General features: G+C 43.5%; 1 protein-coding gene across 4 annotated transcripts in view; it reads left to right on the plus strand.

Annotated features, from left to right (window-relative positions):
• The window catches only part of PPME1 (protein phosphatase methylesterase 1), a 34,805-nt gene extending 14,000 nt beyond the window's left edge, over positions 1-20,805 (plus strand). The window contains exons 2-15 of one of the 4 annotated variants that reach the window (XR_009957343.1): positions 237-330; positions 5,519-5,611; positions 8,127-8,184; positions 8,766-8,817; positions 11,118-11,272; positions 11,824-11,914; positions 12,675-12,740; positions 13,503-13,635; positions 14,457-14,586; positions 15,287-15,331; positions 16,327-16,391; positions 17,422-17,489; positions 17,954-18,009; positions 18,795-20,805. Coding sequence is in view for 1 of the 4 variants with exons in the window: in XM_062567484.1 (XP_062423468.1) it covers positions 237-330; positions 5,519-5,611; positions 8,127-8,184; positions 8,766-8,817; positions 11,118-11,272; positions 11,824-11,914; positions 12,675-12,740; positions 13,503-13,635; positions 14,457-14,586; positions 15,287-15,331; positions 16,327-16,391; positions 17,422-17,489; positions 18,795-18,813 (1,069 nt within the window). In the remaining 3 variants the exon portion in view is untranslated. The remainder of the gene's footprint in view (positions 1-236; positions 331-5,518; positions 5,612-8,126; positions 8,185-8,765; positions 8,818-11,117; positions 11,273-11,823; positions 11,915-12,674; positions 12,741-13,502; positions 13,636-14,456; positions 14,587-15,286; positions 15,332-16,326; positions 16,392-17,421; positions 17,490-17,953; positions 18,010-18,794) is intronic. The other 3 variants (XR_009957341.1, XR_009957342.1, XM_062567484.1) reach the window with 3 other exon arrangements.
• The last annotated feature ends 1,072 nt before the right edge of the window (positions 20,806-21,877 follow it).

Below are 21,877 nucleotides of genomic sequence, written 5' to 3' on the forward strand. Positions count from 1 at the left end.
CCCCCAATAGGAACAACACTGTTTAAAGCAGAACAGGGAGGGTATTCCCTTACCGAATGTGAAATTTCTAGTGTTGTAGTCCAGAGGGAATTTCCTTTATGTTTCATTTGCTTCCAGTCCTAAACTATTTTGTAACATTGCCTCATTGTGCTAAACATATGCAATGACCACTATATGTCAATTTAAATGAAAGACTTTAAAATACCTTTTTCTTACTGACGTTTTTTGTCTTACAGCCCTGGAAGAAAACGTGATTTTTCCCCAGTACTTTGGAACCAGTATTTTGAATCTATGGAAGATGTTGTGGTAGAAAATGAAACTGGCAAGGATATATCCTTTTTTTCCATATTGAACTTTTCTTGTTCTCAGTGACTGGGGTAGTATCATGTGTGTTTAGAGTTTACTGGGATTTGCTTCAGCAATACTCTTTTGTGTATTTCTTCTCTTTCTATCATCCCTACCCCAATATTTTTTCTTTTGCATGGATTAGTTTCAGTGATCAAAGCTGCATCTGCTAAGCTGACAGATAAGATGTTATAGTAGGTAGAGATACCTAGTAAGGTTGATTCCTGGTATTGCTTTCTTACTCTATTAAATGTTAATTTAAGCAAGTGTTACCACCAGCTGAATAATACATTTTGCAAGGAAAAACTCCTTAGTTCATTAGTTTTAAACCAAATCAAGGTTAAAGGTGTTTATTGATTTTATTAATGACAATTAACTAGCAGTCTATGAACTATATGTTCAGGATCAATATCTGCCATACCATGCAGGTATGCAGTTTACCATCAGGTAAACTGCAACACTAAACACTTAAAGAGTTAATAAAACTCCTGCATATCTTTAAACACCCCTCTATGACTAATCCCAAGAAGTTCTATTTCTGCATGCACATCACACACACAAACATGCTCACGGTCATGTGCACCTCTAAGCACAAGCGCGAACCCATGCACCCTCTTCTAGGAGTGTGGGATCCCCTGCTTGCCTACCCCTCCAGTGGGAGCTGCGGGTGCTCCGGCATTACACATACCGTGCTGCTCCCTCTAGTCAGCTGAAAGACGTGCAGGTGAGAATGTGCTCCACAAAGTGACATGCACACGCTTGTGGTGTGGGTGTTGTCAGTCCACTCGCTGGAGTGCAGACAGGGAGGTTTCTCTGGTCCAGGCAGAGGTGGTGATGCCAGCAGGGAGACTTCTGGCAATGTCAAACCAGGTTTTAACTGCTGTTGTTCCCACCCCAAAGTCTTCTCCCCACATTATAAATTTTCATGCTTCATTAATGTTTCTTTTGAAGCTGATTGCACTTTGCAAATCTTCCTATAAGTCTTCCAGGTACTGTTTAATCCAGTGATGGCTGCTGTCCTCTTTGATGTGCAAATACCTTAATATGGCTTTGTGTTTTCTCTTCGCATGCTGCTTACACCTACTAGCTGCTGTTGTTATCCAGGCCATTTGTTGAGCATGAGCTGTGGTACTGAGATAAGACTTCCCATCAGCTCTGCCTCTGCCTAGAGCTCTGACAAAAGTGGTTTGAGGGGTACTTCAGGGTATTTTGACCTGCTTTACCATCTGCTCTGGACTGCCCAAGAAGCCAGGGAGTAAATCTGTCCCACTTTCAAACATACCGCCTAAGCCGTTCACTGCCTTGGTGGTGGTCTTTCTGGCAGCCCTCATGAAGGAAGCTGCTGTGCAGGATCAGGGATGAAGAACCAGGGTTCCGTTTCTGGCTCTGTCAGTCATCTCTTTCTGTGTGAACTTTGCTAAACAGCTCTACACCTCAGTTTTTTAATTCACTGACTTGTGTAAATATCTTCAAAGCTCTTCCTGAAGTGTGTTGCAGACAAGCGAAGAAGCATTTATAAAAATTCTTGTCATACTTAATTGCGAAATGAAACAGTTTTTCCTGTTTATGTTTAAATTACACAACCTTTTAGTTTAAATACTTGGATAATTTTTAAGCATGCATATCCTAGCTCGACCATTAAGAAAAGTAAATTTCAAACTACTTCAAGCCCAAATTTCGACTTACTTCTGTAATGCTAGTAGCATGTGATGCTTTAAAAAGAGAAAAATTCTCTCTCCTGGTTGTTTCACTCAGCTTGTCATTGTTCTCTGCTCTCAGTAACAGTACTTGTCCAGTTGATCCTGTGAATTTTTCATGATTTATACCTTGTTTGCTTTTGCAACCTGTCATGTGCACCTGCGAGGCTTCTTAAATGACATAAAAAACATAACGGACCTTTTTGGATACATGATGTGCAGAAGCATCTTAAGTTTAAGCAAGTCTTAGTTCTTTGGGATTTATCATGTTACAGCTGTACCTCGTCACCTTTAACAGAATCATAGAATGGTTGAGGTTGGAAGGAACCTCTGGAGATCATCTAGTCCAATCTGCCTGCTCAAGCAGAGTCACTTAGAGCGTGTTAAACAGGATCATGTCGTGGTTTTGAATATCTTCAGAGAAGGAAAGTCCACAACCTCTCTGGGCAACCTGGTCCAGTGCTCTGTCACGCTCACAGGAAAGAAGTTCTTCCTTATATTCAAGTGGAACTTCTTGTGGTTCAGTTTGTGCCCATTGCCTCTTGTCCTGCTGCTGGGCACCACTGAAGAGCCTGGCCCCATCCTCTTTCCACCCTCCCTTCAGGTACTTGTAGACACTGATAAGATCCCCCCTCAGTCTTCTCTTCCCCAGGCTGAACAGGCCCAGCTCTCGCAGCCGTTCCTCGTAAGGGAGAGGCTCCAATCCCCTCATCATCTTTGTAGCCCTGCGCTGGACTCTCTCCAGTAGCTCCATGTCTCTCTTGTACTGGGGAGCCCAGAACTGGACACAGCACTCCAAATGTGGCCTTACCAGGGCTGAGTAGAGGAGTAGGATCACCTCCCTCGACCTGCTGGCAACGTTCCTTCTGATGAAACCCACTGGCCTTCATGGCACAAGGGAACATTGCTGACTCACAGTCAACTTGTTGCCCACCAGAACTCCAAGGTCCTTCTCCACAGAGCTGCTTTCCAGCAGGTCAGCCCCCAGCCTGTACTGGTGTATAGAGTTATTCCTCCATAAGTGCAGGACTTGCCTTTGAACTTCATGAAGTTCCTGTTTGTCAGCTCTCCAGACTGTCAAGGTCTCTGAATGGCAGCACAGCCTTCTGGTGTATCAGCCACTTCCAGTTCTCTATCGTCAGCAAACCTGCTGAGGAGGTACTTTGTCCCTTCATTCAGGTCACTGATGAATAAGTTGAACAAGACTGGACCCAGGACTGACCCCTGGGGGGACACCAGTAGCTACAGGCCTCCAACTGGACTCCACGCCACTGATGACGACCCTCTGAGCTCTGCCTTTTAGCCAGTTCTCAATTTACCTCACTGTCTGCTCATCTAACCTGTACTTCCTGAGCTTATCTATGAGAATGTTATGGGAGACTTGAAAGCTTTTCTGAAGTCAAGATAGACAACATCCACTGCTCTCTCCTCACCTCCCCAACCAGTCATTCTATCACAGAAGGTGTTTAGCATCTGGCCATAGCAGTAAAGCCTGAAGCAAAGAAGGCATTCAGTAACTCTGCCTTCTGTGTATCCTTCGTCTCTAGGGCTCCCACCCCATTGAGCAGTGGGCCCACGTTTTTCCTAGTCTTGCTTTTGCTGCCAATGTATTTGAAGAAGCCCTTCTTGTTGTCCTTGACATCCCTTGCCAGGTTCAATTCCAAATGGGTCTTAGCCTTCCTCATTGCATCCCGGTATACTCTGACGGTGTTCCTATATTCCTCCCAAGTGGCTTGTCCCCTTTTCCACATTCTGTGTACCTCCTTCTTCTGTTTGAGTTTTGCCAGGAGCTCCTTGCTCATCCATGCAGGTTTCCTGCCCCCTTTGCTGGACTCCTTACTCATAGGGATGCACCGATCTTGAGCTTGGAGGAAGTGAAGCTTGCGTAGCAACCAGCTTTCTTGGACTACCTCCATCCTTTTAGGGCCTTAACCTGGAATTCATCCAAGCAGGTCCCTGAAGAGGCCAGAGTTTGCTCTCCTGAAGTCCAGGGTGATGACCTTCCTTATTGGCTTGCTTCCTCCACACAGGATCCTCATGGTCACTGCACCCAAGGCTGCCCCCAACCTTCACATCTCCAACCAGTCCTTCTTTGCTTGTTAGTACAAAGTCCAGCAGCACACCTCTCCTTGTTGGCGCTCTTCCACCACCTCTGTCGAAAAGTGATCATCAGTGCTCTGTAGGAGCCTCCTGGACTCTGTGTGCCAAGCTGTGTTGTCCTTCCAGAAAATATCAGGGTGGTTGAAGTCCCCCATGAGAACTTGGGTCTGTGATCTTGAGGCTACTTCCAGCTGTCTGTAGAAGGCCTCACTGACTTCCTCTTCCTGATCAGGTGGCCCGTTAACCTGCCCTTTAGTCCTTACCCATAAGCTCTCGACTTGCTCTTCATCCACCCCTAGGCAAAGCTTAATACATTCCAGTTGTTCTCTTGCATGAAGAGCAACTCAGCCCCTCACCTTCCTGGCCTGTCTTTCATAGCAGTGTAAGTTCCCACATGATAGGTATTAGACAGATGTGTACCTTGGAAACAGCTGAATTAAGGAGTGGAGTTAGTTCCCTCTGTAATGTTACAGCTCCATGAGATCTTTTGCGAACAAACTCCAGCTGATTGAACTCTATGAACTGACACAGCTTACTGTAGCTGAAATACTTCAGAGAGCACCTGCCTGAACTGTTCACAACTAGCAGCTCCATAGGTCACTGCAGTATTGAGCAGAAAAAGGGACATCTTGGTCGATAACCTCAGGTAGCATAGTTAGATTTAGAGGAACGCATTTGTCTGCGGTTGAAAGGAGAATTCCTGTTCTGAAGAGATTATAATTTCAATAGATGAGGCACTCTGAGAGCACAAGAACAGTGGAAGGGGGTGAAGTGACTTGTCTGATCTCTTGGTCACAGCTATGGGAAGCGAACACATGTTCTGACTCCCGGTTCCCTGCCTTTCCCTAAGTGACACTGTTACTAGTGATAGTTTAACTCATTTTCCCATGTCTCTATACTGTAAGGTGACATCATGTACCTTAGTCAAGCTTCTTTACCAGTGTATATTCCAGAGAGTAATTGTATTGCCCTAAAAATGTTGGTTACAGGTTTGTCTGACATGTTTTCTTGGATGTAATAAGAAAATTCATGTGAGTCAAAACTGTGTGCTTCAAAGTGTGTGTTGGTAATGCTTTGATTTTTCCCGTAGTCATTTGATTCATTGTTGTGCACAGAGAAAAATGGGTGCGGCAGAAGATGCAGAGGTGGCAAGGAGGGGGAGACCTGGGTGGTGGGAAGATTAACTTTTGAAAGTTAAAGCGGGTTGTTTTGCTCAGGTTATACTTGCATGTACTGCTTGATCAGAGGCAGAAATGAGGCCTTGTTTAGGCAGCGGTAGAAATGAAATACTATTGAGCGTGTTGGAGTCTCCAGAATATGTTAAACTCAATAACTTATTTCAGATAACTTTATGAAATGTTCTTAACTGTTCATACACTTTTCGAATTTACAAAAGTGGATTGGAGGGGCCTGTCTTGCTGTTGTTACATGGTGGAGGCCATTCTGCTCTTTCCTGGGCTGTTTTTACTGTAAGTAAGCTGCTGATTTATAGTGTATATGTATGCAGATACTGTCTTTCAAGCATGGAAGACAAATAACCATTCAACCGTGTTAAGCACAGAAAATCCAGTTCAGAAAACGATGTCTTATAAATTCCTGGTGCGCACCTGACTCGTCTTGTACATATTTCACTGTCAGTGCATATATTAAATAGGCAAAGCACATCCAAAGGTTTATTGTCTAGGATTTAGTTAGCAGCAGTGTCCAAACCTACGTCTGCCACATAACTTGCATGTTTTAATGAAGTACCAAGTCATTGCCCATCACAGCAGATCCATATTTTTCTCAAGTCTGCTTTGCCATGACTACTGGTGAAAGTTCAACAGCTTTATCTCATCACAACAGTATCATCTTTGCATGATTGAGGTCTTGTTTGACTAACCTAGAAATCTCATTTGCTGCTTAAGCAGCTCTCAGAAACATGAAGTGATGTGTCAATGGTCTTTAGACCAGTTAGCCTTTAAGTGGAGATTCAAATGAGTGACAAGAAGGAGTTACAACCAACTGCTTTTAGTGACTGCTATTGAGTAATCCTACTACTCAAAAATGAAACATGTTAGAACAATTCTTTGCTAACTGGGCTGTAATTTTGGTGTTGAATTGTAGTTTGACACCTAACCCAGTTCATTTGCATGTACAACTTCAGTTTATGCAGAAACTATTGCAGATACAGGGCTCCTGGAAGTGTTGAAGTTTGTCTTATGTCTATCTTACTAAATTCTGTACATGTTTTCTTGTAGATCATTAGTTACCAAAATGGATGGATCTTGTTTTCTCTGCTAGTCTAGTGTTTATTGTTATGGTAGGCAAGTGCCTTAAATAGCTGTAGGAAAGGTCATTGCTTTTAATCAGACAGAGGCACAAATATCAAGTCACGCTTTCCTGAGTGAACGGACAGGCTTTCTGCAAGAAGCTCCCACCCTCTCTAGAGCTCTAGTCCCAACAGCGAAGCCAATACCATTTCTACGCTTCAGGATCTAGGCATAGTTTATGGAATATAGTGAAGTGACTACAGTTATAACACTAGACCTAACAGGAACTGGCTTTTTATGCTACTGTTAGCAGTTAACAAAGTTAAATCATGTACGAGATTCAGATACATTGATGTCTTGCACTTGACTGTGCATCTAGAGAAAGAAATTGCTACAAGAATTAGCTCATCCCTTTGCATAGCTAGTATCAAATTATTTCTTGTTTGTGTTCTGAAATAAGTTTGTCCCAAGCAGTCAAGTGGTAAATATTTGGAATGAACCAGAGCTTAAAGACCCCAAAACTCAAATGGGAAGGCACTGAGAGTAAGTTTCTATAAATGCAATAATAGCCTGCAGGAGCAGGGGGCTGCTTTCTTCTTTTGCCTGTTGGCCTGGTAGCTTCTTGGATGATGTACTTCTCTTACCCAAAGTATTTGAGTTTGGGTAAAACTCAGGGTGTTGGAAAGCTTCCCGTTCTGTCACATCATGTTACTGATTCTCGTTCTTTACTCTCTTCTACAATGGTTTGTTTTTTAGCAGCAGACTATTCATCTGACTAGGTGGATTATTCCTTAGCTATATAAGCCCCTTACTACAAATGGAGGTTTCAAGACTTTAGCAGGTCTTAAAATATTAACTTCTAGATTCAGTAGCTGGGACAGCAATTACTACAGTCATTTAGGAGCTGAATAGCTGAAGAGCCAAAACATGAGGCATTTTCATGGGTAATTTTCAGATTTCTGCTGGTTATGTAGGTGTTTCTATTAAGAATCTCTCAACAAATTCCCCCATTCTTGCAGGGCCGTTATTTGAATAATCGATGATTCCCTAACACAAAAGTCTTCCTTTCAGCAAAGAATGCCACTTCATCACTGTGATGCCTGAAATAAGTTATGTAAATTGAGCTGTCAGGAACAAATAAAGAGGCGTAATTGTACATCAGCCTGGTGTTGCTTTAAAAAGATTCCTCCCCTGTTCCCCCTACCTCTTTGTACTAATCAATTTGGTACATTTGGGCATTACTGTAAAATTCTGTTCTATGCGAGCAAATTGAATGTGTGCTGCAAAGCAGCTGCTTCATTTTCATGTCTGCTGTATAGCCAAGGCTAATTTTGGAATACGTGGGGCTTTGGGAAGGGGGAGGGCGTTATTTCAGCGTCTGTGCAATCCTACTGCTGCCCTTTGGTTTTTCAGAGGTGCTACAGAGCTTGAATTCATTATCCTAGGAAAAATACGGAATATCTCATGCCCCATGAAATAAATGTCCTTGAAGATGGCGTTGAACAGTGGTAGAAAGGATGAAGCTTTAGTTAATTATAGATAGGTAACTATAGGTAGTTTATACAGAATATCTTGCTTTCTGTGGGGCTTTGTGCCACTTCTTAGCAGTGGAGGGTACTTGTTACACCATCCTAGCATTTGGTGGTGGCTCAGGGAATGCTTAATGTTAGCAACCCTTTTGTAGACAAGGTGTGACACTTTACAAATCTTATTTCTTTGTCCCTTCTTGCAGTCTGCAGTCATTAACAGGATTCAGTGTAGGATTGTGGCTTTAGATCTCCGAGGCCATGGTAAGTAAGAAAAAAAAGAAAAGATTAAAATCACATAAGTATACCTATATATTTTTTTTTATATATATTTGCAGTTGAACTAAAGGAGATGCAATGAATCCCTCCCAAAATGGCTGAATTCAGAGGCTAAGAAAACATCCTTAAAGCATCCTTATTTTTATTCAAAAACATGGATGGAAAAGTGGCTTCTAGATTTCCACAGCTATCTAACCTCACGTCAGAAAGGCTGAGACTCCTTGTGCCTTTGTGTGAGGCAGTGGGCTTAATCCTTCCTATATATTGACAGCATCTCCCTCCTTCATGTTTTCATAGTCTACAGGCAGTCTCTACTATAGAAATAGGAGCGTTAACATACATTGCAAATGTGGAGTGGACTTTCGGAGCATTTCTTGCCCCCAAGTTATAATGTGATACAGTACCAACTGTTTCCATTAATTCTGGATTTCTTAAATATTCATGTGAACAGAAGTAGGCTCTTTCTTAATGACTGTGCCAAAAAGCTGTGTACAGTTCCTACTGTAAGGCCTAAGGGTTCTGAAGGTTTTCAGTTTATGTGAAATTAACCTTTTTATTGTTTTTAGGAGAAACAAAAGTTAGGAATCCTGAAGATCTTTCTGCAGAAACTATGTCAAAGTAAGAAAACTTACTTTCTCTTCAGTATTTCACTTTTCACAAATCTTTGTTTTGTTTTCTTGACTGAAATACCAGAAGACATGCAACCTTGTGTGAGGGAGATGGGAAATAGTTTCATTTCACATCCTTCTGCTGGTTACCTCTTGCCTTCCTTCCATTTTGGGATGGTTTGAAATGTACTTGAAATCTCTACCAGCTGAGTCAGGTTCCAAACTGGACTTGTTCTGTACATGTCCTCAGGTTTAAATGCAGTTTAAAGATCAGTGGCTTTATTGCAGTGAACACTAAACCAGCAACATTCTAAAACATGTACTAGAGATTCCCTAACAGAAGGGGAAAGATTTCCTCAGACATAACTGACTTGGACATTTTAACTTGAAATCATTGCTTTAGCTCTTCCTCTGCTCCTTGAGTGAACATGGAGGGCATGCTCACCTTGACTGGAGGCATCCCCAAATAATCGGTCACGGACTGAGACTTTCAAGCATGGAGGGAGCTGCTTTTCCGGACTGTAATGATCTGCTTTGGGATGCAAATCCCCCTCTTGACAAGCTGTAAGAAAAGCAAATACATATTACTAAGCCCATTAGATTATGTCCACACTTAGTGCAAAGAGACTCCTTCCTATGAACAATTAAGTCATGAAGGACTTTGTAACCTTCATATGAACAAATCCACTTGGTTTGTTGTGGGGAGGCCATGTGTGAAATGTATTCTGACTTCCATTGCATACCTTATTGCTACCACTTACAGCTTGTCAGCTCCTGATGTGTTAGTGTTCTGAGGAGATGCCGTATAAAACAATCAGGGGGTTTTTTTAGATCTGGAGAAGCCCTAGCATGGGTGAAAACAAGTTGCCTTTTGTTTTAAGCCTTTCTGTCCTCCTAGCAATGAACTTGAAAGTTATTCTAATCAGCCTTTGTATTAGAGCATTAAATTATAGCTGTTTTTCAGATTTTATTAAATCTTTGAGTCATTTTCTTTTTGGCTGAGCAAACAAACTAGGCAACCTTCCTTTTAACTTTTCCATTTACTAGGTGCAGTGCCATCAGGTTTTTCAGTTCCTGTGAATGTTTTGTCAGGAAAGCCACTTTTGATGTCTTTGAGTCTCAAATTGTTGTGGTCTTCAGTAGAGTTCAGGCCTTAGCTCTGCTGTTGCTTAGTTTTTTTGTGACTGGTGTGAGCCAGCATTCACATATTGCAGTGACAACTTGTGTATAAGAACCTGGAGGTGGGTGCCTTACGGAAAAGCCAGGGAAATTGCTCCTTGCCCTGTAGTAGCTATGCTTCAGAGAGAGTCTGAATCTTGTTGTTTGTGTTTGATGTTGTTAATCTCTGTCTTGGTCAATAGGGCTTGGTTATTTTCCTCTCTTTAATTGGAAAAGACTTCTCCTTTCAAAACTGCTAATTCCTTAATCTACACTTCCATGCAAGAGGATTTGCCAGTTCTGTCACCTTAAATCTCCCACCAACTGATGTCAATGTAAAATGTTCTCTTCAGTTATTTTTGTTCTTGTTAATGAGCATTTTCTGTTAATAGAAAGGGAACTTAGGTGTTTGTTCAGGAAACCATTGGCTTGTGTGATTTCCAGTATTGGTACGTAAGCAAATACACTGGTCACAGTTACTTCTGGGTTAAAGTCATAGAATCAGTAATGTTGGAAGGGACCTCTGGAGATCATCTAGGCCAACCTCCCTGCTCAAGCAGGGTCACCTAGAGCATGTTAGACAGGGTTGCATCCAGGCGGGCCTTGAAGATCTCCACAGAAGGAGACTCCACCACCTCTCTGGGCAACCTGGTCCAGTGCTCCATCATTCTCACAGGGAAGAAATTCCCCCTCACGGTCAGGCAGAACTTCCTGTGCTTCAATTTCTGCCCTTTGCCTCTTGTCCTGTCACATGGGACAACTGAAAAGAGTTTGTCCCCATCTCCTTGACACTCTCCCTTCAGGTACTTATACATATTAATAAGATCCCCCCTCAGTCTTCTCTCCTCCAGGCTAAACAGGCCCAGCTCTTGCAGCCTTTCCTCATAGGGCAGGTGCTCCAGCCCTATCATCATCTTTGTAGCCCTACGCTGGACTCTTTCCAGTAGCTCCATGTCTCTCTTGTACTAGATGGAGAAGACTGAAGGCAAATGTGTGGGGTGGGATCATTAGCACTGGGATGGAGGGAGTGAGCAGACAATTTGGAGCAGGACATCTGGCTTGGATCTGCATTTTCTCTTCCCGTTTTGCAAGTCTGCTTCAGAAACGTATCAAGGTAGAAATGCCGACTGTGTGTTTCTCTCAATTTGGCAGAGATGTTGGAAACGTGGTTGAAGCTCTGTATGGGGACCTCCCTCCCCCTATCATGCTGATTGGGCACAGCATGGGTGGTGCCATTGCAGTGCACACAGCGGCGGCAAATTTGGTGCCAAGTTTACTGGGTTTGTGCATGATAGATGTAGTGGAAGGTAAGTGTGTGTACCCTTGGATATGGTTGTCTTTCGTACTGATCTGTTTTTGATTATCCCCAAATCCCTGAGTACAGAGAATTTTGCTCGGTTGTTAAACCAGTTCCAATTCCGTCTTCTTAACAGATGTTACCTGCATAAAATAGTCTTTCTAGTGTGATCCCTCCTTTTGCTTTTCCCAGGTGGGCTCTGCTTTTTTACCATTAATTTACTTGCAGTACTTTCTTGTTAGCAGGGAGGGGTGCTGGAGGAGTGCTTTTTTCTTTTTCTTTTCTCTCTCTCTCTCTTTTTTTTTTTTTTTGAATAATGCATGATGCTGATGAAAGTTTACTGCTTTTTTGAACTTACTATTTGAACTAGTAGAACATTCAGATACTAATTTTCTAATATAGGAGCAGGTATGACTAGAAGACTTAGGACTGTACTTTTCTCAACTGCCTTAAATCCCCAGTGAGCCCCAGCTCTCTCAGGGTATTCTCTGGTAGCCAGTCCCATTTAAAGGGCCAAGCCAATTTATCAGATGTCGTAAAGTAAAAATATTTTATTTTTAGGTACAGCCATGGATGCACTGAACAGCATGCAGAACTTCTTAAGGAGTCGTCCCAAAACGTTCAAGTCGCTTGAGAATGCAATTGAGTGGAGGTAATGCATGGGCTTAGGTACTCTCTAAAATCACTTTCCTTTTTAGCCGGACTCGTGAGGGAAACAAGGTGTATATGATTTATCTGTTTTCTCCCAGCTCACTTCCCCAACTATCATTACCAATTCCTTGGTTGATTTGACAAGGAGAGAGAGAGGTCTCGAGGATAATTCATTTTCTGGGAGAGTTGATTAGGTAATGGAGAAGGAGCCTCTAAGAGCTTTAACTAAGAGGAAGCTTCACTGGTCTTAATTACAACCTCCTTGTAAATGTCCCATCTGTTTGGAATGTCTCACTGTTCTTTTCTATCTGTAAGAAATGGGACTTGCTAATTCTCATGCAGAAGAAATTACACCTTCAGCAGTTGAGTTTGAAAAGACAAGACGTTGTGGTTAGGTTTGTAGATTGGAGAGCAGAAAGTCTAGTTCCATCTCTGAATACCAGCATAGTTTTTCCCTCTTCCTGTGTCAACAATGAAGTGGGTATAACCTTATTTCACTTTTTCTTGTCAGCAGTTCTCCCCTGTAATGAAATACACAAGTCACAATGACTTAGAGGATTCAAATAAGTCATCACGTAGTGTGAGCCATGTATCTGTATTCAGAATGACTTCTGAGAACAGATGATTTGGGGATGGTTTGGGGAAATTGTGAACTGTAAAGGGTTTTTGCTCCAATTTCTGGGCCTGCTAGTTACTTAAAAATGTACCTGTTTGACTTCCATTTTGTAACTATTTCTGCCTTTCTTCTATTTTTTTTCTAGTGTAAAAAGTGGACAAATAAGAAATCTTGAATCTGCAAGAGTTTCTATGGTCGGTCAAGTCAAACAGTAGGTTGTTTTTTCTTTGAACTATTCTTCAAATATTCTTGTATGTTTTACAATACCCATATGACAACACATAAAGGTACCTGAAAGTGAATATTTTTTCTAGCAAATGCAGGTGTCATTTGGTCACAGGTGATATCCACAGCACCACTGAAGCATAGTTATGGCACTCTGAGAAAAACTGACCAAAATTTCACTGGGGCAGAGGACTCCACCAAGACCTATGTTTTAAAAAGTTAACTGCTGTTGGTTGTGTTATTCCTTGTTTTGGCTGCCTTTTTATATACATTAAGGAAATAAATATTAGTCTGAGGTCACTTCAGAGATGTTGGCCTTCTGGGTATCTTTCACTTCTTACTAGGAACTGCTTAACTGTCCATTGCGTTTTAGGAGTGGTCCATGGTGAGTTGGGGGGGGCGAGCAGATCAAAGTGACCTGCCTGTGCTGTTGCAATCCTTGACACATCTGGAGCCTTTACAGATGTGTCTCATACTCTGTAAAGAGAAGCTGCTGCTTACTTGACTTCCTCCTCTTCCTTTAAGTAGCTGTTGACGCTCACATTTGCACTGGGGTATGTTTGCTGCACAAGCACTCTGTCCTGTGGCTAGTCCTGTCTGCGTCTTTGATGCACAGCCACTCTTGCACTTGGCAGGGGGGATTTTTCTCAGCCAGTATCTGAGAAATTGCTGACTGCTCGAGGTTAAAACATGCTTTTTTGTTTTGTTTTGTTTTGGAAGGAATCGGTTTCTAGTTTTATTTTCACAGGTGTGAAGGAGCTGCCAGTCCTGAATGTCCTAAAGCCATAGTGGAGGGCATTATTGAAGAGGAAGAGGAGGAAGATGATGATGATGAAGGGGGAGGCTCTGTCAACAAAAGGAAGAAAGAAGATGACACAGAGGTAGGGAGTTTCTTGTTGTATTTTCAATTCATTTGTGTCTTTGCATGAAACTCCCATGCAGGAAAAGTAGCTAGCATTTATCTAAATCATGGATTTAGATATAAATTTAGATATAAATATATAAATATATATATATCCAAAATAAATGGGAGCAACTCCAGTGACCTGAAATATTATTCTGGGGCTATTATTTTCTTTATGGTCTTGCGCTATTGATTCCATCTTGAATGATCAATTTAAAGTGTGTGTTAGCGTGTGTGTTTAGTTTTCTTTTCTCAAATGTTTACAGATTTAGTGCATATGGCCTGAAATGAGACTTCTGTCCTGAAGGAAGAATGCTCTTCTCTGAGCCTTGGTGGTATTTTGCTCATTACAAAGACTCATTAGCATTCAGGAGGTCATACAGCCGGTTGCAGCCTAGGAGTCTGAAGTACTCAGGGGAAATAGTTGTAGCCAACTTGGCACCTTGTGTTTCCATGTCGTCCAGGCCTTGCGGAGAGCCGGGTCTGAATATTCTGACTATTCATGAGCTATCTCTGCTAGTGAAAAAAAAGGATAAATTGAGAGCCCTGAAAACTGCAGGGCTGTTTGTAGCTGCTGCTGCTGCCGCTTTTCTTGCTCCCTACTTCTGTGCTTTGGCTGTGATACGGAGAGAAACTGTCACGTGGAAGAGAAATTTAGAAGCAAGAAGAATTGTCTGCTGGGAGTGTAATCCACCAGAGGGAGCCAGTATTTTTTTAAAAAAACTGTGGCACCGAGAGTTCATTTTGCTTGAGCTGTTTTACTGATTTCTAATGCAGAGCTCTTTCCGTTTCCGGCAGACGAAGAAAGAGCACCTATACACGTGGCGAATTGAATTGGCGAAAACAGAAAAGTACTGGGATGGTTGGTTCAGGGGTTTATCTAACCTCTTCCTAAGCTGTCCAACTCCAAAGCTGTTGCTTTTAGCTGGTAGGTATCTCTTCCAGTTTTGTCTGTTCAATGGCTCTTCGCTTCAGTGGTGTTTCATCTGTTTGTTAGAAAATAGGGTTGGCATTTGGCTATTGTTTTGCGCTGAGAATAGCAGACCATCTCTTCCATCCTGGTTTTCCTATGTATCTTGAAATACCATAAACCAGTTCATTTGATTTTTTTTTCCATGCAGATTTGGAATTAGATCAGAGCCTCTGATATCAAAATAGCATATAATGACATACTGTGTATTGCTGCTGTTGGACAGGTGTTTTTATTGTATGGCTGAGATGGCGCTGAACAAACAGGACCCTTTCAAGCAGCTCTTCAGCCTCCACTACTGTTACCTTTTCCTACAGATGTAGGCTGTATTTGAACTTACACCCAAAAGTCAGTGTCACTGTTCTACAGCCAGCTATAGGCTCTTTTGGGGCCCTGATAGGGAATACAGAGCTTAACCAAGCTAAATACCCTTTTCACTTGTAGAGAAGGATATGTTTTTTACATTTTTGACTAGAATCTTTCCTGTCACTCTACTCTCCTGAAATGCATCAGTGAAGCATCCTAGCGGGTATCAGAGATGATGTGTCTTTTACATTTTTCACACCAGATGTCTCTTTCAAAATCTCTAGTAAAGCTCTGCTTTGACAGTTGTATTCTCTCTGGCTTTTCACCAATACCTCTGTTTATTTGAATGTAGGTGTTGACAGACTGGATAAAGATCTAACAATTGGACAGATGCAAGGTAAATATTTAATATTGTTACTGTAATGCTCTTTTTGGATGATAGCTTGTTGCCATGGGTACCTGAACAAGAGACAGCTGGAATGGTCTCTTACCAGGTGCAGTCTGTATTAAAACAAATGTGCATTAAAGAATTTAGTCCATTCCAAAGTGATTCCTGACTGTCTGTGGTTGTAGAAGAGATGGAAAAGTTGAGAAGGAAAGGGTCTAATTAGTACTTGTGCAGAGCTGTTGGCATGGTTTTTGTTCAGTCTAGTGTTAAGTGTTTCCAGTAATGGGGCTGCCACACTTATCTTGGGGGATCAGGATAATTGTGAGGATTTCTTTCTAATCTGTTTTTCCCTTTTTAATGTCATTGCTGTTGCTCCTAGCTAGAACATTTGGGACCATCCAAAACCATCTGGTTTCCTGTTATTTCTGGCAGGCATCAAATAAAGATTAAGCATCTCCATGGATGCATTTTTCCTTCTGGTTTCACAAATTTCCAGAGCAATCGGTACTGGGAAGTAACATGGGTAGTAGGATAGTCATCATGTTAAGGTAGATCTGATAGTAGTCTCAACTCTGAAAGATGGTCTCACCTATCACCTTCTCACAAGAAGTTCTAAAAGATTTTGCTTCATGTTGGCTCCCAGGAACCTACTCTAAGTACAGCTGGGGAAAATGAATTAAGCAGACAATTCTTGCTTTCTGTTTGAACTGTCTGACGTGTGTATTGTGGAGTTTGCCTGAAATGCATCTGACTTCCTTAATCCCTCTTCACCAGGGGAAGAGAGATTTTTACAAACAAACCGTGGTTTGTTTGTAGAGAATGAGAGATCCTTTTTAGAAGAGTTCATAAATTCAGAGTGCTTTTAAGGGTTTGGTGTCTTTAGTCCTACTATTTAGTCTTAGAGTAGATGTCCCCCATATTCACAAAAATTACCTGCCTAAACTATTGCTGATAGAAATCAAGACCACTTAAAAAGCTGCTCCGGTGACTCTTTTCATCTGCAGGGAAGTTTCAGATGCAAGTCCTCCCGCAATGTGGCCATGCGGTCCATGAAGATGCTCCAGACAAGGTGAGCTCCACTGCAGCAGTGAGGCTAGATAGGTCACGGTTTTCACAGCTTAGGTGCTGAAGAGTTCTACCACTTCTGAAGCTGCGATTATACTTCAAGGACTTTTTTGGCAATATCGTAACTGGCTATTCACAAAGCAACTTGGGTTAAATCATATTCTTTAAGCGAGCTTGAAAGCCTGGGCTGAGATGCAGCGTGCCTATGTAACTTGAGACGTGGGGCTTGGCTTGGTTATAGATTTAACACGCAAGCTGGTAGTGATGTAACTAGCTTATCAGATGGAATGTGGGCTGATTTATCCTCCCTGCCTTTTCTCTTCAAATTTTCCACTCCCTCTAGTGTTAAGCTGCAGCTTTTGGAGTTGGTCTGTATTTTGCCAAGTTGGGTGGCTCACATTTTCCAAATATGAAACAAATGTGCTTGGAGTGGTTTACAGACAGTCAGAGCAGCAGTAGTTGCATATATTGCTGAGCTTAGTGTCTAGAGAGACACAGAAATGTGATACACAAATGGAGACTGTGGTTGGAAACACCTGGTTTTGTTCCATGCTGACTGCCATGAATGTAAAACTCAATCTCTTTGTGCTTCAGTTTACCAATGTGAAATAGGGATTGTTATCTAAACATAGTGAGCTCTTAAATTATTTTTCTTTATATTATAAATTGTAAATATTATTATTACTGTCAGCTTACTGTATTGGGTTATTCTTTATAAGAATAACTTAATAGTGATTCAGCCTGACCTTTTTACCTACTAAATTTAGACATTATTTTAAAAGTACTGCAAGAGATAGCAAAAAGTTTTTCCAGCTCTTGATTGTGTGGTGAGTGTCAGAGTAATGGTGGAAGTGTGTAGTTACTTTATGGTACTGTAACATAGAGCTTCTAGTTTTAAAGAAACAAACTTGACCACTGCATGGCGGGTCCTGAGGAGAGGTACTGTTGCTGCCATTGCGCAGCCTTTGATAACTGGCCGAATTTCTTGTTGTCTTCATGTCCCTTTAAATTCTGATCAATTTTGCCTTTCTCAGGTTGCTGAAGCTGTTGCGACGTTCCTGATCCGTCACAGGTTTACAGAGCCCATCGGTGGATTCCAGTGGTAAGTCTGCGGGTGCTAGAACTGTGCAGTCCTTGAAATAGAGTTCTTGCTCTTACTGTGTGAATTTGTGGCTCTCAGTGTGGGAGGTAGCTTGGAGTTTTGGCGTAATGCTGAAAGCAGCATGTAAACAAACAGCTTTAAATCATAGCCTGTAGTGTATTTGATGTTTGTGTTCAGTCTAAACTTTTCACATATTAATTTGTGTTAATAAAATCTCCTTCCATGGAAGGAAGGAGAGAAGCAGATCATACCTGGCTGATTTCTTTATAACCTCCTGGAAGGCAAAATTGCAAGCTTTCTGTTACTTAGTTTGAATAGTATTTATTTAAATAGTCAAGTCCCTGTATCTTGGAAGCAATTTGCACCATATTTCTTTGGCCAAGAAATATCAGTGAAATTAGAAAGATAAAGCTGTGTGCTTCATCTTGCAGACTTTATACTTACCTCCTGTGTTTTCTTATCAGAATGAACTACAGCAGCCAGGCCTCTGCAGTCAGCCATACAGCAATGAGAGTAGGTGGTGAGTGATAGAGTTACAAGGTTGACTGAAAAGGCTCCTGCAGTCTCAGTTACAGTACCATATTGCCCTAAAGGCAATAACTAAACCAGTGCTTAGAAGGTATTGATCTATTTTAGAGTCATCTTTCAGGTGAGTGGTAGAGTAAGCCAAGCATGTTTCCTCAGCAGCCCTGAAAAATCTCGCTGCTTTTACTTAAGAATTCCTTTGACAGAAATTGTAAGCCCTAAAATGCGTAATTATAGGACTGGCAATACTAGAAAGGGTATTGCTGAGTGATCTGTTTCTCTCTTTTTCCCCTTTATGCTATGCCCTTGGGGGTGAAACAGTGCAGTCAGGAGTGCATATTTTAAATCCAATGAAAGGATATAGTGTAGGAAGATATGTAAATGATGAGGGAAGGGAGAAGACCAAAAGACTGTACTGCGTTATAATTTCAAATCCCTACCGGGTATTTGGCAACCTGTGCTATTGCTGCAAGTCTTTAAAGACAGCTAGCCTGTTGCTTCTGCTCTTGTGGTTGCAGCAACAGCAGCTTTAAAACAGAAGGCCTGGAGGAACTGAGGTGGCTTGCTAGCCATACTGTCTGATATAAAAAGCTTTTGTGCTTCCTACTGTTACGTATCTTACAAGTTACAGCTGAGTGCAGCAATGTTGATTTTAACCTACATGATAGATTTCATTTACTTTGGATATTTAACTTTAGGGTGCTAGAGCATCAAATATTTGCAGAGAATACTTGAATTTTAATGTATGACGTTTTCTCCTCTCTCTTTTTTCCCTCCTAGTGTGTTTCCTGCTTGTTAATACCCTGGTGTTCTCGTTAATACCCCGGTGTTCTTCAGCACTGAGTCCCATTGTAAATAAACTGCACCAGAGGCCACTGTGATGTATCCATATCCTTTCATCTCTCCAGTTCAGCAGCAATGAGAAGTTGGTGTGAGATTCATCCCCTAGAACTAGTTCTCCAGGATGTGTAAATGGTTAGGGACTTCCTTGCTGGGAAGCAGCTTGTGTTGAAGATCATGCAAAGCTCTCCAGACCTGTGGAAGCAGGCTCCTCTCTGCTGCCGCAAGGAAAGACCTCCTGAAATCCCGAGTAGTCAGTCATACCAATCTCCGTGAATTCTCAGGCTTTTTTGGACCCAACTGCAAAGGGGCTGTTGGAAGTCCAGATCCACAGAGGGCATTGCAGCAAATCCAAAGGCTTCAGGATTTCTCCATGGAATCGCCTAATCGTCTTTGAAATGCCCCTTAGGTTTGTTTTGTTTTTTTTTTTTTTTAATATATGTATTTCTTTCCCCCAAAGCAGACAAGGAATTGGCTTCATTGGGAGCTCAGGGTTCATCTCACCAAGGCCAGCCTTAAGGGTTAAGCTGTGGGAAGAGCCCAGATGCTACTTTCCTGTTCAAATTTGGACAGGAGTGTGAAGCAGAAAGGTGGGAGGGGGGTCTGGGAGCTCCATTTCAGAGAGTCTTGCAGCCTTCTCAACATTTGTTTCAGGTTCTCAGTGAGACACATAGCCTCAGTAACTCAGTCCACTGCGGGCGTGTAACAGGCAGGGGACTCTGGCCCGCGGTCATGGGGAAGACCCAAGAGCAGCGGTAACAATGTGATCAACAGGCCCTTTGCCTATTTGGCCGTTCCCTGCCTCCGGAGTGGGTTTGTGCTTCCCTTCTTGTTGCCGCTACACTCAACTGAGCGGAGACCAGCACCTTTTGGATGAAAAGATGCAAAAACGTGCAGCAGATACAATATTGGAAGAGCCTGGAGTCAGTCCTGCTAATGTTGGCACAGGGTTGTAGGCAACTGCTTACTGGGTAATGCTCCTCCCCAGTACTGGAGGAAAGACACTTCCTTGACTTTTCACTGATGCTTCCTAGACGTTTTGCTGCCTGCCTGCCGTGTTTCCATGTAAAAGCAGTAGTTACACAGAGAGCTGTTCTTCAGGGTTTGTCCCTAGGCGGTTTGTCAGATTGGTTTCACTTCTCCTTAAAAAAAAAAAAAAAAACAACAACAAAAAAAGACCCCCCAAAACCCCCTCACTCCCGAGCATAAGAGCAGACACGTTTTGGAGCTGTTTTCCTCTCTATGTTGCTGGTCTTCTGAATTTTTTTTTTTTTTTCTTGCCTTGCATCCGTAGCGCGCTCGTGCTGTATGATGAAAGCGGTGTTTCAACGCTGCTTTGCTGAAGCATAGGTCTGCTGCTGGCCTGGTCGCGGGAGCTGCAGTGGGTGGCTGTAAATACGTCCGGTGCCAAGAGCCGTAACGACCGCTTTGCGTTTGGGAGGTGCAGGTGGGGGAAGAGGGAGCGCCGTGAAGAGCTGCTGAAGGCCAGCTGACCGCGGGGATTTATCCCGACAGAGAGCTGCTGTTCTCTTCCGCTTCGCTCGCGGGTGAGGCCTGGGCGCAGCAAGCTGGGGCCTCGCTCTGTGTCCCTTCGCTGACGCACTGGGGCAGGAGCCGCCTGAACTGGAAACAGGAAAGCCCAGTTCCAGAGAGCGCCGCTTGCCCCTGGCCCGTAGGCTGTTGGCACGCAGGTGTTGAAAGAGCAGTTTGTGGCTCCTGGCGTTTTTTCTCCGTAAGTCACCGTGTTAATTATTGTATTAGTTTACTGTGACCTTGATAACGTCCATCCCGGTTTTAGCTGCGAGCCGATTAAAACGGTCTGCAGCGGCCGAGTTCTGAAATTAAATTCTGGAGAAGCACGACTTTGTCCAGATGCATCCTGGAGACTGGCAAGATCCTCGGTCCTTCCCAGATCGCTCCTGTGGCTAAATCATTAGAAACTAAACGAGCAGAGCGTGGCTCCCGAGTCTTATTCCGCGGGGTCCTTGGGCACGTGCCGGCTGTCGGAGCTGCGGGCGCCGGAGCGGCTCGGAGGCTGCGGCGTCGCGCGCGTGCGCGCCGGTGGGGTGCCGCTCTCGTTCGCTTCTGCGGCTTTCGAGCCCTCTGAAATTTCGGAAAGCGGGGCAGAACCCGCTGCTTCGCGTTTGCGTTTGGGACGCGAGCGAGGGAGCGAATGCGCCGCGGCGTTGCTCCACGCCGGGCGCTCGGCCCCGGACGGATGCGGTGGCAGAGCGAGGATCCCGCCTGCTCCGGGGGGGGATTCTGCGCGCCCGGGGCAGTCTGCGCTTCCCCCCGAAACACTAACGCTCCTGCGGCAATTTCTCCTCCCTTTTCGGGGAGGAAGGAGCTACAGGCAGAGAGGAATTGTCCTTCGGTAAAAGCGCAGGCTGGCGGTCGCGGTGACTGCAGAGGCAAGAAATGCTCTTTTCTGACTCATTTGAAATTGGGAAATCTCAACAATCTCCCCCTCAATTCCCGGCTTTTCCCTGCGGTTTTTCAGAGCCTTCGGCTTCTGACTGTTGCTGAGTAAGAGCAGCGACACGGGAAGAGGCTGCTTGAACTCGGAGGGTGCCGTTGGCATGCTGGGGCTTCTGGATATTTAGAAACCCCTCTCGATCCCTTGGGTCTGGCTGTCGGATTGCGGATCGGTGGAAACTTCCACAACGGCAGACCCCAAGGCTCGGCAGAAGACGCAGTTTGCGAGGCGGGCTCGTTCAAGGGCTGACTCCGTAAATTTCTACTTTTTTTTTACTTATTTCCGAAGTCAGACGCGGGATCGGTTTCGCCAGCCCCCGCGGCTCGGTGACGCACGGATCCCGGGAGCGTCGGGCAGGGCTGGGGGCAGAGGCGCCACTTCCCGCGCCGCGGAAGCGCGGTTTCGCTTTGCCCCGGAGCCTGCGAGACCCCAGCGGCCCGTTACGAGTATCGGCGCTTTTTTTTTTTTTTTTTTGGCACCCTTTAAAACCCAAACCCGAGCGGTTTAGTAAAGAAAAGGCCCGTCTGCCGGGCGACGCCGCGAGGCA

This window comes from Rhea pennata, chromosome 1 (assembly GCF_028389875.1).
Source record: "Rhea pennata isolate bPtePen1 chromosome 1, bPtePen1.pri, whole genome shotgun sequence".
NCBI classification, from domain to species: Eukaryota; Metazoa; Chordata; class Aves; order Rheiformes; family Rheidae; genus Rhea; species Rhea pennata.